This window comes from Aedes albopictus, chromosome 1 (assembly GCF_035046485.1).
Source record: "Aedes albopictus strain Foshan chromosome 1, AalbF5, whole genome shotgun sequence".
Classification (NCBI taxonomy): Eukaryota; Metazoa; Arthropoda; class Insecta; order Diptera; family Culicidae; genus Aedes; species Aedes albopictus.
In genome coordinates, this window is record NC_085136.1 from 334706312 (window position 1) to 334722981 (window position 16670).

At 43.7% G+C, this 16670-nt stretch overlaps 1 protein-coding gene across 1 annotated transcript; it reads left to right on the plus strand.

The window, feature by feature from the left end:
- Nucleotides 1-500: 500 nt before the first annotated feature.
- LOC109432033 (uncharacterized) lies at nucleotides 501-2890 on the plus strand. The gene is made up of 2 exons (XM_019708334.3): nucleotides 501-1555; nucleotides 1619-2890. The coding sequence occupies exons 1-2, from the start codon at nucleotides 501-503 to the stop codon at nucleotides 2646-2648; spliced, it is 2085 nt and encodes a 694-aa protein (XP_019563879.3). The 3' UTR covers nucleotides 2649-2890.
- Nucleotides 2891-16670: the final 13780 nt, after the last annotated feature.

Sequence of the window (16670 nt, forward strand, 5' to 3'; positions counted from 1 at the left end):
TCACAAATTTGACTTTTCAGCGGTGCCGTATTTGCAGAAAATGAACTAGTTTCCATGGTCACCTAGATAACACGGCTCCGCTCAAAAGTCAAACGAGTGAACACGTGCACTAGCCCATATATGTATACTGTACCGCACCGCAAATGAAACTCACAAAATGTAACAGCTCATCCTTGCATAAGGAAGCCATGCGTATATTCATCTATCGAAAGTTCAACAACCTGATCCATCATTTACCTCCTCCGAATGATAGGAGAATGTATATATATAGTGGATGACATTCAACGTGGGAAGCGGTAATCGATGATGATGACGCCCGCGGGCCACACGTGATTTAATGACCGTATCAGGGAAAATGGGGGTTCATGTCCCGCGGCGTTAATTCAAATATTTACTTTGAAATTTGGATATGATTGATTTGAAGAACTGTGTGTTCAGCAATTTGTGTCCTGATCTCTATATAAGGAAAGGCACCCATTTTGGAAGTCGACTTCGCAAACATGTGGCGCTACCTTATTTGGGCAGCAGTCTTGCAATCTCTGACCTCCGGTGAAGTTCATTTCGAGCAGAACGTTGAGGAGAATCTCCTCACGGTGGTTCCCTGCGTGAGGCGACTATGTGAGAAGTACTTCAAATCGGAACGCGCCATGAAGGGTTCGCTGGCGATCATCAACATCAAACCGGACACGTCTCTGTTCCAGTTGAACATCTTGAAATCGTTCAACGAAGATCCGCGGCACGAGATGGGAGTCATGGTTAAGGACGGCCGGAAGAAGCATCAGAACGCGTCGCACGTGACGGAAAAGGCCAAGAACTACCTGCTGATGGTGAGTGACTCGTCCGAGCTGGACCCTCCGATCAATCAGTTGAGGAGGTTGCCCACGTGGAATCCGTTGGCACAGGTTGTGGTGCTGTTTACCTCGGAGATGACGCCGTTGATTTTTGAGATTGAAGTTCGCAATGCGTTGCAGAAGTTGTTCGAGAACTCGGTGTTGAACTCGAATGTGATGGTTCAGAGGTTTGGAACGAGCGTCCTGGAGGTGTGGACTTGGTTTCCATACGAGAATGGAGGATGTGCGGATGACATTGTGAATATAAGGTTGATCGACGAGTGCGAGTACGCCGAAATTCCGGTAGAGAGTGTGGAACAAGCTGAGAATTCTGGATTTGTAGATCCGGAACTTGAATACATGAATGGCACATTCGCAAATAGTTCTTTCGCGAATCAAAATGACTTTAGTGGCGTGGACGAAGTAACACTGACTCCCCAGGAAACCGTATGGATGTTTCGGGAGAAGCATTTCTTCGCGGACTATGGACCGAAGATCCCGAAGGACTACAACAACTGTCCGCTGAAGGTGTCCACCCCCATCTGGGAACCGTTCGTAGTAGGCAACGAAACATCCATCGAGAAGGGCTTGGAAGTGCTGATGATCGAAGCGATCACGGCCCGAATGAAGCTCACTCCGGTTTACAAGATCATCGAACCGGAGAGGGCAACGGCAAGGATCACGGCCGACAACATCACCGGGTTCTACGCGGATCTGATCAAGAGGTTGGTTTCTGAGGTACACTGATCCTAATCTAGATTTATTCAAACTTCCTTATTGGATCCTAGGCGTACGGACGTCATGATCGGTGGTCTGTACGAGAATCCGATCAGTCGGAAGCTGCTTTCGTCTACCATCCCGTACTACCAAGATGATCTGACGTGGTGCGTTCCAACGGCCCGGCACGCCCCGAAGTGGCTCAACGTGTTCATCATCTTCAACATCTGGACGTGGCTTATAGCGATCGTGATCGTGTTCTTCGCCGCGGGCATCATCTACTGTTTCAACCACGTGGAGAAAGGCTATCCGGAGAACTACACCTGGATGGCGCTGCAGTCCTTGGCTCTGTCCTTAAGCGTCTACGCTCACTACTGGCCAAAAAGATTCTCCGTACGATTGTTTCTGGTGGGATACATGTTCTACGGAATTCACTGGAGCGCCGCCTACCACAGTTTCCTCATATCGGTTCTCACTCGGCCACGGTTCGAGACTCAAGTGGCAACCGTGGAAACGGCGATCGAGCAGGACTTCCGATTCGCCGGAGCGGAGAATACCTTGGTGTTCTTCGATAGACCGGATTCCATTTCGAAGCACATCGCGGCGGTCTATCAGACCTGTCCCAATATGGACGACTGTCTGGCGCGATTGCATTCGGAACGAACGGTTGCGGTGGCCATTTCGCGAGCACACTCACATAACAGTAAGAGCATTGGTGAAGCTGAGATTTTCTGTTTCGCAAGGACGGATAACATCCAGACTTATTCGGTGGGCATGATGGTGAAGAAGGATTTCCACTTGTTGCCGAAGATCAACGACCTGATCAGGAGGATCAGCGAGTCAGGGTTGTTGGGAAAGTGGCAGGTGGAGAGTGATAAAATTCGAATCGACGAAGACTTGGACGAAGGAGGCGGTGGTGGAGACGGTGGTCATGGTGATGGACAAATTGTTTTGAAGGTCGAGCACATCGAAGGTGCGTTTATCCTAGGAGCCGTTGGATTGGGTCTAGCAACGATTTCATTCATAGTGGAGGTGGTTTACTTTAAGCTGAAGCAAAAATATAAGTGGGATGACACTACTTTTAGTAATTTGATATGCTAGGCACATCAATTTGATCTAATTCTATTCGACTACTTACTTACGCATTTTTTTCCATAACGCACAAAAAGGAGACCTTCAAACCACTTAAGAGCAGCTGTGTAATTTGCAGACGAAAAGAGTAACAGCACAAATAGCGGATATTCACACCGGTAGTAGGTAGCGCAGTCAGTGGTAGACATCCAGAAGCCAATGTATAGTGGAAAATTGCTCGATTTAATTGACGATAATAAAAGATAATTTGAGGCACATTTGGTTCATTTTGACACAGAGACAGAGGAGAAGAAGAAGCGGCAGCTGTAGAATATTAAAGTAGGCTTCGATTCCATGGCTTCTTCGATGTTTGAATGGGGTACACTTATTCGCCGCCAAGCATGCCATGACATGAACCCAAATTTGTTCGCAGAAATGGACCGGCCAACTGAGATTGAGGGGTGGTTTTGCACAAGGTTAAGGGATTGAAGCACTGCCGTTCATGGCGACTGACAGGTCATTACGCCGGCTTTTGAGGATTTGCATGTTGGTTGGAATTCAGTTCATGAATCTCTGTAAGCATAAGGTTTAAATATTGCTAACTTAGATAAAAATTCCACTTCACGGATGATTGAAAAGCTACTGCAGCTGTCAGACTGATGATTTTCACCAAGGTAGCATCAATCAAGGGCCCATATAGCCGAGGCGGTAAACGCACGGGTATTCAGCATGACCATGCTGAGGGTGACGGGTTCGATTCCCGGTCGGTCCAGGATCTTTTCGTAAAGGAAATTTCCTTGACTTCCTTGGGCATAGAGTATCTTCGTGCCTGCCACACGATATACGCATGCAAAATGGTCATTGGCAGAGGAAGCTCTCAGTTAATAACTGTGGAAGTGCTCATAGAACACTAAGCTGAGAAGCAGGCTTTGTCCCAATGAGGACGTTACGCCAAGAAGAGAGAGAGAGAGAGAGAGAGAGAGAGAGAGAGAGAGAGAGAGAGAGAGAGAGAGAGAGAGAGAGAGAGCATCAATCAATCCAAGGATACCTTGGATCAAGCCTTGAATACGACGCCAATGATTATTATTTCTTTTTGCTTTTCAGAACAATTTACTTTGCCAGCATGCTTTGATTTGGCTAAACTTATCAATGATACAATGATTTTCATGACTGCGGTAGGACTTTGACTGCTGCGGTAGAACTCGGCGGCTACCGCAGAGTGAAAAATAATTTTCACTGATCCTTGACAGCCAGCTTTCTAGTAGACCACGATCTTGAACGATTTGCGATTCCATCACCCGATCCGTCAGAAGGCCGAGCAAGTAGGAGAATCAACATGCGGTACCCAAACACTTCCATCGCGCCAGGAGGTGTACCGTGAGCCGTTCGCCAAGCGGGAGAAATGGCACCCTGTGATTCTGGAAACGGAACACAGGTTTCTCGTCAAGGCACCAGATGTATTCTCTGATAGGAGGAGTGGAGACCCGGAGATCGACGACCAAACATCGGTTCGGCGCGGAGTCGAAGCTTACGGCCACTATCAGGCGCAGGGAGACAGCAACTGGAGAGCTTTGGGAGAGCAGGAGGATGTAGCAAGAAGCCTACAGCGGGCGCGGGAAATTGGAACCCTGAAAGCAATGCGAGTAAGGAGGCTCCAAACACCAGGACGAAGATAACAGCGATCATCAGCCTACAGAGGGCAAGGGAGATTGGAACCCCGAAAACCATCGTTGAGTAGGGAGGCTCCAAATACCAGAACACAGAGCACAGCCAGCACCAGCCTACAGCGGGCGAGGGAGATTGGGACCCTGAAAACAGCAGTGAGTAGGGAGGCTCCAAATACCACCACGAAGAGCGCAGCATATAGCCTACAGCGGGCGAGGGAGACTGGGACCCTGAAAACCGTCGTGAGTAGGGAGGCTCCAGATACCAAACGATCCAGACAACGAGTGAAGCGCAACAACACCCCGAGGAACCCTCACACCGAAACACACCAAATGGTCATGCCGTTAGCCGATCGAGACAAATCGAGCCCATCATCAAGGATTCGACCATCCTCACTACACAGAGCTATGAGTGGCACCACTACGAAGGAAGAGAACACGATCTCGGCAATCCAAGCACATCCACGACTGGATGGTGCACACGAACCCTCAAGTGTTTCCAGTCAATTCGAATGCGTGGCCAAGGGTTAAAGATCTGGGGGTCGTCATGAAATCTTCATCCCAAAAGTAACGCGACCAGGGGCGCGGTAAAACCCTATTTCCCGGGCTCATGACGATTTAGATTAGTAAATTTTTCTTTTCTCAGAATATGCACAAACCAGAACAAACCAATTTTGTCCTTGTAGATAGTCTGTAAATATAGCTTCTTAATGTTTTGTGTGCGATTAAGCCTATTTTAGTCAATATAATAGGCTAGAATCCGATTTGAATGTTTTGCCGTAGGATTCGTGGAAGCTGGACAAGGACATTGGTCAGAGACGATTTGAGAGGTCGAAGATTTTGCCAGGCGCAGCTGGCGTGAAGTTTAGTTTGCATTAGGATTATGCAGTTTGGAGGATAGAGAAGATTTGGCAAGCGACCAAGGCTTGCGTATGAGTTTGGTTTTAGTTGAGGAAAAGATGTAACTTGAGGTCTGCTCAAGAGTTAGGTTGACCGACTTGTCTCTGACCATCATCCTAGAAGGATGACTGAAGATTTTGTGAATTTTTCATAAATCGTTTGATCACCGATTTATGAAAAATTCTTCCGCTACGGTAGAGTTGTGTTACGTTTAAGTTATTTCGTTAGATAGTATGCTATGAGAATCTAATCAGTAAGTTAGTAAACGATACAGAAACACAACATTGTAAAAGCACGTTGCTCCGTGAAACACATTTCGAGAACCTCTGCACAGCCTTTCCATGCCACCACAGACAGCAGGTAATAGCTATCATTCAATGATGATCAGCCAATCATTAGCTTCAGCATACACGACCGGTCGATGGGGGAAAAGCGGCAACACAGCAAACTCATATCACCACGACGCCGTTGGTAACAGCCTCCACACAATGAGAGAGAACTTCTCGTTGGAGTTGATCGAGCACACACACGAACCACGCCGTGAGAATGGAATAGTGTATTGCACGTCGAGAGAAGGCAGAATGCGATCGACGATCGGCTCCATCATCCCGCCACATGGAGGGGAAGCACACGACGACCCGACACGCACACAGTCTACACTCGGTGGCGAGGTGAGCTCGCAATCGCAAGCAAAACGGGATTGCTTCAATCGACGTCCATCCGTGAAGCAAGTCAAGTGTGCAGTCCGTTTCTCCTTTTCGGAATCCGCAAAACGACAGTTCGGTCATACGGGAACGCGTGAATAAGTGCCGGTGATATCATACAACGGAGAATCCGTCCCCGCCAGCATCAATCCGGAGACCATTGAACAAATAAAGGTGAGCTTCAACCGCCATGTGGATCAGCTAGCCACTGGCCAACCAAGCTAAAAGTAGCCATCTTTAAATTACAGCGAGTCACCACGCCAAGACCACGCGGACAGAATTGTTCTAGAATTCGGACTTTTACAACGAAATCGATCGTCGGCCAGCGGTGTAGGATCCCGCAGTGACGAAAGCAGGTGAGCCTATTTCCGACGCCGAAAGTGTTCCGCCAGTGGCCGTGATTTTAATGCCACCCGTTCTACCAACAGTTCACTGACACGCGGAGCGGATAGGATCATTCGATCGGAGGAAGACCTGATCGGAAGGCAGAAACGGGAGACCCGAAGTCAGCCAAACAGGTGAGCAAAACCATCATCCGATTTGTCGCAGTGGCTTTGTGCTGATAGCGCTTTTGGTCCAATAGATTACCAACGAGTGCGATTCGTGTTCCGTCCGATCACACAGCCGGAGTTAAGGACGTTCAGAACCGATAGGGCAGAGGCGACGGAGACCGGACCTCGTCGAAGATCAGAGAGCCCCTCAAGAGGGTAAGTTTGATGCCGCCAGACCTGCAGAGACGTATCAATAACGCCCCAACGCCTGCAGGGCTCTTTTTTCTTGCAGTTTCATCCGCTCAACGAGCACCGAGGACGAGCAAGGTCGCGAGGGTCGCGGTGCCGTAAATCGATATTCCGTCCGTCCTATCACCGATTGCGAGCCAGTCAGAAGGAGGAACGCCAACTAAACCGACGCGTCTGACGCCAAGACACGCTTTGGGAGAGGAGTTTTGGTCGGCAATCCGTCGATCGAGGGTCCGCAGACATGATCGCTGGGAAGGCAACGGCTGTGCAGCATCTACGGAGCCAAGGAGGGCCCACACTGGAAGGATGTCCGGTGGAGTAAGAGCATGCAGAGTCCGTGAGTGCTAGAATTAAGAGCAATGTTGTTAGCCTAAGAGTTAAGCGCAGCGTAGGAGGTAATAGGACCGCAGAATAGGAGGCCATGTTTGGCGAAATACTAAATATATGTAGGGTATCGGGATGCTTCGTTGGCATAGCCCCCTCGTTCGGCCTATCTCAACGTTAACCAAAAACTCAAACAAACACGCATAACTGGATATCGGAAAAGCTATACGGCAAACAACTGTAACATTTCGATTCAATTTTAGCACTTTTGAGCATTAAAAATGAATGAAAATGTCACTTTGTTTAGCTTTTGTAGACGCCATGATTCTTCGGCTTAGTGGGTAGTCTATACACATGATCATAAATGGCATGATTCTGGAACATTCCGAACTGACTTTTCAATAACTGAACATTTGATGCGACGGTCAAAGACGCTATTTTGAACTTGTATATTTGTTTTCAACGAATAATAAATATTTTACAAGTTGAATGTGGGCCGAAAATTGAGGACATTTTTTTCACTCTGTACCCAAATCTTGGCCCATCAGTAAAGTGACGTCAACAACACCGATAAAGTGACGTCAACAACATTGCGTGCGTAAGAACCAAAAAAAAAACGAACAGGAAGAAAGATTTTGTGTACGGTGACTGTAAAAATTTAGCACAATAATATGGTTGTGTTGTTTTCGTTAATAAATTAAGAAAGAAATTTAGTTTAAGTAATTTATTTAGTTTTTTGAAAATTTGGCTCCAAAAATGTAATGTACAAGTAAGATTGGTGAACAAACAGAGATAATACTTCAGCAGAAATATTGAAAAAATGAGATAATAAGTGGTTCTAGTGCATGGAAAGCAATAGGCCAACGTTGTATCCACTAATAGGCCAATTTTTGTACCATAGACCAACGTTGCATACCTTCGCATCGAGTCTTTTCATCTTAATAAAGTAAATTCTTGAATATTTACGTTAGTTTACTTCCAATTGGGGAAACATGCATTACCTAGAGTGTGTAATAGGGTCAACATATTATTTCTAGTGCTATTAATTCATGAGTTATGGTCAAAATTGTCAATGCGGCTTGCAAATTAGGCCAAGGAATGGTACATATACCCTATTTAAAATGAGTTTGCCCTGTTTTGTGATTTTCGTGGTGCTTTAGCCCTCAGTGTTTGTGACTTTAGACCCCCTTCGCTCAAGGTAGTTCCGCTCTACCTAGTCGGGACACTTGCAACAGTCTATTACTACCTAACATAGTCTGTTGAAGTTTTGATCCCAGAGCTATTCTAAGGCCTCCAAAGTACTCCGAAGTTTGTGTCACAAATCCAACATTCTAAACCAATTTTTTTTACACGATGAATGATCACAGAACATAGTCTACGGTACTCAAAAAGCCTCAAAGCACCCCTGGAAAATTCATGATATATGAATTGGGTGATCTAGGTTATCCAAACTACTCTGGAATTTATTTTCAAGATCTACTGAATTCAAGTCACGTTGATGTTCGTTAGATCTCGAAATGCAACGAGCAAGTCGATATTGTGGTAGTTGGACATTCCGTGAAACACAAATGGCCTCCAATACACTTGGAAGTTTGGGTCACCACGATGTCTACATACTGTATCATGCTTTAATTGTAAAAAAAAAAATTGGTGAAATGTAGTCTATACAGGTCTATACTGCTGATGGAGCCTCAGTGCACAACTATAATGGTTTTGGTACATTTATGGGATATTCTAGGCTTTCCAAACTATTCTAGAATTAGGACCTTCAAGGTCTACAGGCTCTACTGTTGTTTCTCTTCATTCTATCGGCATAATTAGTTCACGGTTGTGTCTGTTGCACCTCATTCTATTACGAGTATCTCTATGTTTTGCTATTTGGGTGTCCACTGGCATACAAATGTCCCCAAGGTATTTTGAAGTCTGGCTCGCAATATCTGCAAATCTTGGGATATTTTTATGGTAGGGAATGCTCGCGGAATATAATCCACGCTTCTCTTAAAGCCTCAGAGTGCAATTCTAATAACTTTGCAACATTCACTTGGTGATCTAGGTCATCCAAACTATTCTGGAGTTAAGACCTTAAAGCCCTACAAACTCTACTCTTGTATCTTTTTACTTTATCGATGTAATTCTTACCCGATTATTTCTGTTGTATCTCATAATATTCATCCACTGTCATACAAATGATCTTTATGGTTTTTTTAAGTAGTTTGGGGGCTATCGACTGCAAAAACTTATATGATATGGTTTTCAGCTTTTGCAGTTGGAAGATCAGCTAAAACGTTATTTTTCAATCCGATCCAACGGCTCGGGCCTTTATTGGTCCTTTAGCTGAGGATTAGAAAAGGCTATAGATTTTGAATTTTGAAGTATCGGAAATTACCCAAAAGTTCCTCCAGGCGTTCCTCTTAAATTGATTCCTAAGGAGTCCCTCAGAAATTCAACGATTCCACGGGAGTTTCCCGAGGATTCCTCGGGAGTCACGCAGGGACATCTCTGAAAACTCCTCCAGGTAATTCTCCCTAGAGTTCATCCAGAAATTTCTCTTGGGATTTCTCCAGGAATTTTCCCAGGAATACCTCCAGGGATTCCACTAGCGATTCCTCTAGAAATTATTCCAGAGATTCTTCCATGGACTCATCCAGGAATTCCTCCAGAGCTCTGTCAGGAATTCATCCAGGATTATCCCCACCAACAACAAATCCACGGATTTCTTCAGGAATTCCTCTGGGGATTCTTCCAGAAATCATCCAGGGGTTCCTGCAGAGCTTCCTCCAGGAATTCTTCCAGCAAATCTCTCCGGGTAATTTTCTCGGGAAATTTCTGCACAAATTCCTCCAGGACTTCCTCCAGGAATACCTCTAGGACTTTCTCCAAGAATTATTGCTAATTCATCTAGGAATTTCTTTAGAAATTCCTCCACAGGGTCCTCTAGAAATTTTTCCAGGGGTTCCTCCACAAATTCATCCCAGAATTCCTCCAGAAATTACAACAGGGGTTCTTCCAGGAATTCTGCACATTGATTCCACCTAAAATTCTTCCAGAAATTCAATTAGTCATTCCTCAAGGAATCCCACCAGGGATTCCTGCAGGAATTCCTCAAGGGATTCCTCCAGAAATTCCTCCACGGTGTCCTCCAGAAATTGTTCCACGAATTCCATTTGTGAAGGGATTCCTTTTGGAAGGAATTCCTTCTGGATTTTTTTTATGAATTCCTCCAGGATTTTTTGAAAGAATTGCTTCAGGAATTTCCGAAGCAATTCCTCCCGGAATTTCCGAAAGAATTCCTCCAGGAATTCCTAAAGAAATTCCTTCTGGAATTTCCGAATGAGTTTTTCCAAGAACCTCCAAAGGAATTCGTCCAGCAATTTCCGAAGGAATTCCTCCCGGAATTTCTGAAAGAATTCCTCCAGAAATTTCCGAAAGTATTCATCCAAGATTTTTCGAAGTGCCTCGCCAAAGAATTTTCAATGGAATTACTCCTGTAATTTCTGAACGAAATCCTTCAGGAATTTCCGATAGAATTTCTCCAGAAATTTCCGAAGGAATTCTTCCAGGATTTTGCGAAGGGATTCCTCCAAGAATTTTGGAAGGAATTCCTCCAGGAATTTTCAATGGAATTCATCCAGCAATTTCCGATGGAATTCCTTCAGGAATTTGCGAAAGAATTCCTCCAGGAATTCCTAAAGAAATTTCTCCTGGAATTTCCGAATGAATTCCTCCGGGAATCTCCAAAGGAACTCGTCCAACAATTTCCGAAGGAATTCCTCCCGGAATTTCCGAAAGAATTCCTTCAGGATTTTTCGAAGGAATTCTGCTAGAAATTTCCGACGGTATTCTCCAGGAATTTCAAAAAAAAAATCTAAAAAGAATTTCCGAAAAAAATCCTCCAGGAATTTCTAAAGGAATTCCTCCAGGAATTTCCGGAGGAATTCCTCCAGGAATTTCCGGAGGAATTCCTCCAGGAATTTCCAAAAGAATTCGTCCAGCAATTTCCGAAGGAATTCCTCCAGTAATTGCCGAAGAAATTATTGCAGGAATTTCCGAAGAAATTCCTCCAGCAATTTCCGAAGGAATTCTTCCCGGAATTTCCGAAAGAATTCCTCCAGGAAATCCTAAAGGAATTCCTCTTGGAATTCCAAAGGAATTCGTCCAGCAATTTCCGAAGGAATTCCTTCCTAAATTTCTGAAAGAATTCCTTCAGGAATTTCCGAAGGATTCCTGCAAGAATTTCCAAAAAAAAATCCAAAAAGTATTTCCGAAAAAAATCCTCCACGACTATCCGAAGGAATTCCTCCAAGACTTTCCGAAGGAATTCCTCCAGAAATTTTCAATGACATTCGTCCAGCAATTTCCGAAGGAATTCCTCCAGGAATTTCCAAAAGCATTCCTCCAGGAAGTTTGGGATTATTTTGTCCAGGAATTTCGTAAGGAATTTACCTAAGAATTTCCTCACGAACTTCTCTATGGATTTCTGAAAGAATTCCTCCAGGAATCTACAAAGGTATTCATCCAAGATTTTCCCAAGGAACTCCCCAAGGAATTTCCGAAGCAATTCCTCCAGGAATTTCCGAAGGAATTGCTCCAGAAATTTCCGAAGGAATCCTTCAGGAATTTCCGAAGGAATTTCTTCAGGAATTTCCGAAGGAATACCCTCAGGAATTTTCGAAGATATTCCTTCAAGAATTTCCGAAGGAATTCCTGCAAACATTAAAAAAATACGAGGATGCAGGAGAATTTTATTTTTACTAGTCAAAAACAGCTCTGATCATCTATGTTTCTCGGTTAAGTTAGAATATAGTTGCTCGGTCAGGGGGGGGCACGGCCCCCCCCCTGCCCCCCCTGGCTACGCCCTTAGGAATGTCTTCAAGGGATTCCTCCAGGAATGTCTTCAAGGGATTCCTCCAGGAATGTCTTCAAGAGATTCCTCCAGGAACGTCTTCAAGGGATTCCTCCAGGAATGTCTTCAAGGGATTTCTCCAGAAATTCCTCAAGGGATTCCTCCAGGAATTCCTTAAGGGATTCCTCCAGGAATTCCTTAAGGGATTCATCTAGGGATTCCTCCAGGAATTCCTCAAGGGATTCCTCCAGGAATGTCTTCAAGGGATTCCTCCAGGAATGTCTTCAAGGGATTTCTCCAGAAATTCCTCAAGGGATTCCTCCAGGAATTCCTTAAGGGATTCCTCCAGGAATTCCTTAAGGGATTCCTCCAGGAATGTCTTCAAGGGATTCCTCCAGGAATTCCTCAAGGGATTCCTCCAGGAATTCCTCAAGGGATTCCTCCAGGAATTCCTCAAGGGATTCCTCCAGGAATTCCTCAAGGGATTCCTCCAGGAATTCCTCAAGGGATTGCTCCAGGAATTCCTCAAGGGATTCCTCCAGGAAGGGATTCCTCCAGGAATTCCTCAAGGGATTCCTCCAGGAATTCCTCAAGGGATTCCTCCAGGAATTCCTCAAGGGATTCCTCCAGGAATTCCTCAAGGGATTCCTCCAGGAATTCCTCAAGGGATTCCTCCAGGAATTCCTCAAGGGATTCCTCCAGGAATTCCTCAAGGGATTCCTCCAGGAATTCCTCAAGGGATTCCTCCAGGAATTCCTCAAGGAATTCCTCCAGGAATTCCTCAAGGAATTCCTCCAGGAATTCCTCAAGGAATTCCTCCAGGAATTCCTCAAGGAATTCCTCCAGGAATTCCTCAAGGAATTCCTCAAGGAATTCCTCCAGGAATTCCTCAAGGAATTCCTCCAGGAATTCCTCAAGGGATTCCTCCAGGAATTCCTCCAGCAAATACTCAGGCCATTCCTCAGGAATTCATCCAGGAATTCCTCCAGGAATTACTCTACGAATTCCTCCTGGAACTACTACAGGAATTCCTCTAGGAAATGTTTCGGGAAACACACCAGGAAATCCTATAAGAAATATTCCAGGAATTCCTCCGGGAATTATTCTAGGAATTCCTCCAGGGATTCCTTCAGGAATTCCTCCAGGGATTCCTTCAGGAATTCCTCCAAGAATTATTTCAGGAAATTCTTCAGGAATTACTCCAGGAGTTGTTCCGGGAAATACTTTAGAAATCCTCGCGTGAATTCCTCAAGGAATTATTCTAGGAATTCCTCCAAGAACTAATCCATGAATTCTTGCAGGAAATACTCCAGAAAATCCTCCAGGCGAGTAAAAATTTAAAAAAATAACTTCAAAAAATCCTCCAGGTATTTCTCAAGAAATTCCGCTAAGAATTCCGCCAGAAAATTCTTTAAAAAATCCTTCATAAATTATTACATGAATCCTTCCAGAAAATACTCCAGGAATTCCTCCAGGGTTTTTTTCCAGAAATTTCCTCGAGAAATCCTTGAAGAAGTTCCTGGAAGTATTCTTGTAAGAATTCTTGGAGGAATTCCTAAATCAATTCTTCAAGGAATTCCTGGAAAAATTCGTGTAAAGAGATTCTTGGTAGAATTCTTGAAATTTTTGCAGAAATTCTTGGAGTAATTCCTTGAGAAATTCTTGGAGGAATTCTTGGAAGAAATCTTGGAGCAGTTCCTGTAGAATTCCCTGAAGAAATTCTCGGAGGAATCCCTGGAGTTGTACCAGGAGTATTTTTTTGAGGAATTTCTGAAGGTTTCTTGAAGAATCTTGGAGGAATTCATGAAGGAATTTCTGGAGGATGTTTTTGGATGAATTCCTTAAGGAATTTCTTGAAAAAATCCCTGGAGGTATCCATTCTTCCTGAATGGATTGTTGACAGAAGTCTTACAGGAATCCCTGGTGAAATTCTTGGGGAAGGTCCTGTAGGGTTTTTTGGAAGAACTCTGGGCTGATGTCTTAGAGGAATACTTGGATGTATTCTTGGAGAAACTCCTTGAGGATTTTTTGTGGAATTCCTGGAGGAATTCTTGGGGGAATTCCTGAAGATATTATAAAAGGAAATCCGGGATGAATTTCTGGGGGACTTCCTGAAGGAATTTCCAGAGTAATTTATGGGGGAATTTCTGGAGGCTTTCCTGGTGAAATTCCGAGAAGAATGTATTAAGGAATTACTAAAGGTGTTCTCGGAGTAATTTCGGGTAGAATTTTTGGCGTGATTCCTGACAAATTTTTGGGAGAATTTTCTGAGGAAATTCCTGAAGGAATTTTTGGACGAATTCTTAGAGTAATCCCAGGAGTATTTTCCTGAGCAATTTCTAAAGATTTTCCTGAAGGATCCTGGTGGTATTCGTGGAGAAATTTCTTCAAAAATCTCTGGAGGAAGAATTCTTTGAGGAATTCCTGAAGAAGCTCCTGGAGGATTTCCTGAAATAATTTCTGTAGAAATTTCTTGAAAACAATCTTCGAAAATTCCTGGAGGAATTTCTGGAGAAATGCCTGAAAGTAATCTCGGATAAATACCTGGAGTAGTTTTGGGAAGTATTTCTGGAGAAATTCCTACACACTTAAATTCAGAAATTGATCGGTAAAGGGTTTACCGAGAATCCAACAGCTGATATCTCGGTAAAATATTTACTGATTCTCGGTAAAAAAATTACCGAGATTTCGGCAAACCATTACCGAGTCTCGGTGAACTTTGCCGAGATCTCGGTAAAAAGTTGGATTACCGAGATCTCGGCAAAGTTTTGACGACATCTCGGTAAAACTTTTACCGAGATTCAGTAAAAATTATTACCGGATTCTCGGCTGTTGGATTCTCAGCAATCCGTTTGCTGAGGTCGGCGATTTAATTTGAGTGTGTAGAGGAATTACTAGAGAAATTAGTAGAAGAATTGCTAGAGAAATTCTTGGCAGAAATCTTGGAGGAATTGCTGAAGAAATTCTTGGAGGAATACCTAAGGGCTTTGAGGAATTCTTGGAAGAATTTTTAGAGGAATATTTGGAGAAATTCTTGGAGAAATTCCTGGTGGAGTTCTTGAAGACATTCTTGGAGAAATTCCTGGAGGGATTCTTGTAGGAATTTCTGGTAGAATTATTGAAGGAACTCCTGGAATAATTTTCGAGGAATTTCTTGAAAAATTCTTGTAGGAACTTTTGGAGGTATTGCTGGAGAATTTTTTAGAGGAATTCCTAGATGAATTTACCCGAATGTTCTGAAGAATATTGGAGGAATTCATGACGGAATTTCTGGAGAAGTTCCGTCATGATTTTTAGAGGAATTCTTGGAAGAATTCAAGGCAGATGTCTTGGAGGAATTCTTGGATGTATTTTTGGAGAAATTCCTTGAGGTATTTTTGGTGGAACACCTGGAGGAATTCTTGGGCAATTCCTGAATATGTTATAAAAAGAACTCCTGGATGAATTTCTGGAGGACTTCCTTAAGTAATTTCCGGTGTAATTTCGGGGGGAATTTTAGGAGGATTTCCTGGCGGAAATCCAAGAAGAATTTATAAAGAAATTCCTGAAGGAGTTCCTGGAGTAATTTCGGGAGGAATTTTTGGCGTAATTTCTTAGGATTTTTTGGAGGAATTTCTATGGAAATCCCTGGAGGAATTCTCTGACGAATTCTCAGAGTAATCCCAAGAGTACTTTCTTGAGAAATTTCTGAAGGTTTCCCGAAGGATCCTGGGGGTATTCATGGAGAAATTCCTGGGGTAATTTATGAAAATTGTTCTTGAGAATCCCTTGGAGAATTCCTGGAAGAATTCTTTGAGGAATTCCTGAAGAAGTTCCTGGAGGTTTTCTTGAAGTAATTTCTGTAGAAATTTCTTTAAAAAAAATCTTCTCGAATTCCTCGAGGACTTTCAGGAAAAATGCCGGAAACTAATCCCGGAAGAATCCCTGGAGTAACTTTGGGAAGAATTTCTGGAGGATTTCCTGCAGGTTTCTGGAGAAAGACTTGGAGGAATTCTTGGAGGAATACCTAGAGGGATTCTTTGAGGAATTCTTAGCAGAATTTTTATAGGAATATGGCAGATAATTGCCATATTCTGATTTTTCTTGGGAGGCATAATAAAAGCAAAAATCATGCAGGAAGCCAAGGTCACAAGTGGCTCGAAATCTTCCAGAAATGATAGTGCGTTTTTTAGCCAGCAAAACAACGCATCGAAGAAGCAAGTCCATAAGTCAGACGTGAAGTGTTTCCGGTGCAAGAAGTTTCTTGGGAATTCTTCCTGGATTCCCCGAAAATTTCTCCAAGAATTAATCGCGAATTTCTGCAGAAGTACCTTGGGAATTTCTTCTGGAGTTCTTGGAGAATTCTTCCAACAGTTCTACCAGTAGTTCCTCGGAAATTCATTCACGAAATTCCTCCATTACTTCGCGAATTCTTTTTGGAGTTGTGCATGGATTTCCCGGAAATTTATCAAGGAGTTTCTCAGGAGTTTCTCCAAGAGTTCCATGTAAATTCTTCAAGGTATTCCTCAGAAATTTCTCCATGAGTTCTTCGGGAATACATCAACAAGTTACACGAGAATTCCTTCTGGAGTTCCTCGGAAATTTCCCCAAGAACTCCTCGGTAATTCCCCCAGGAGTTTCACGAGAATATCTTTAGGAATTCTTCTGAAATTCCTTGGAAAGACCTCCAGAACTTCCTCGGCAATGTTCCCAGGAGATCCCTGGCAACTTTTTCAGACGTTCCTAGGAAATTGTTTCATAATTTCCTCAGGAATTCCTCTTCAAGATTTCCTTAGGAAGTTCTCTGGGAATTTCTCATGAAGTTTTTCGGCAAAACTTCCAGGAGTTCCACGAGTTACTTGGGATATCCTACAGAAGTTCTTCATGAATTCATTCAG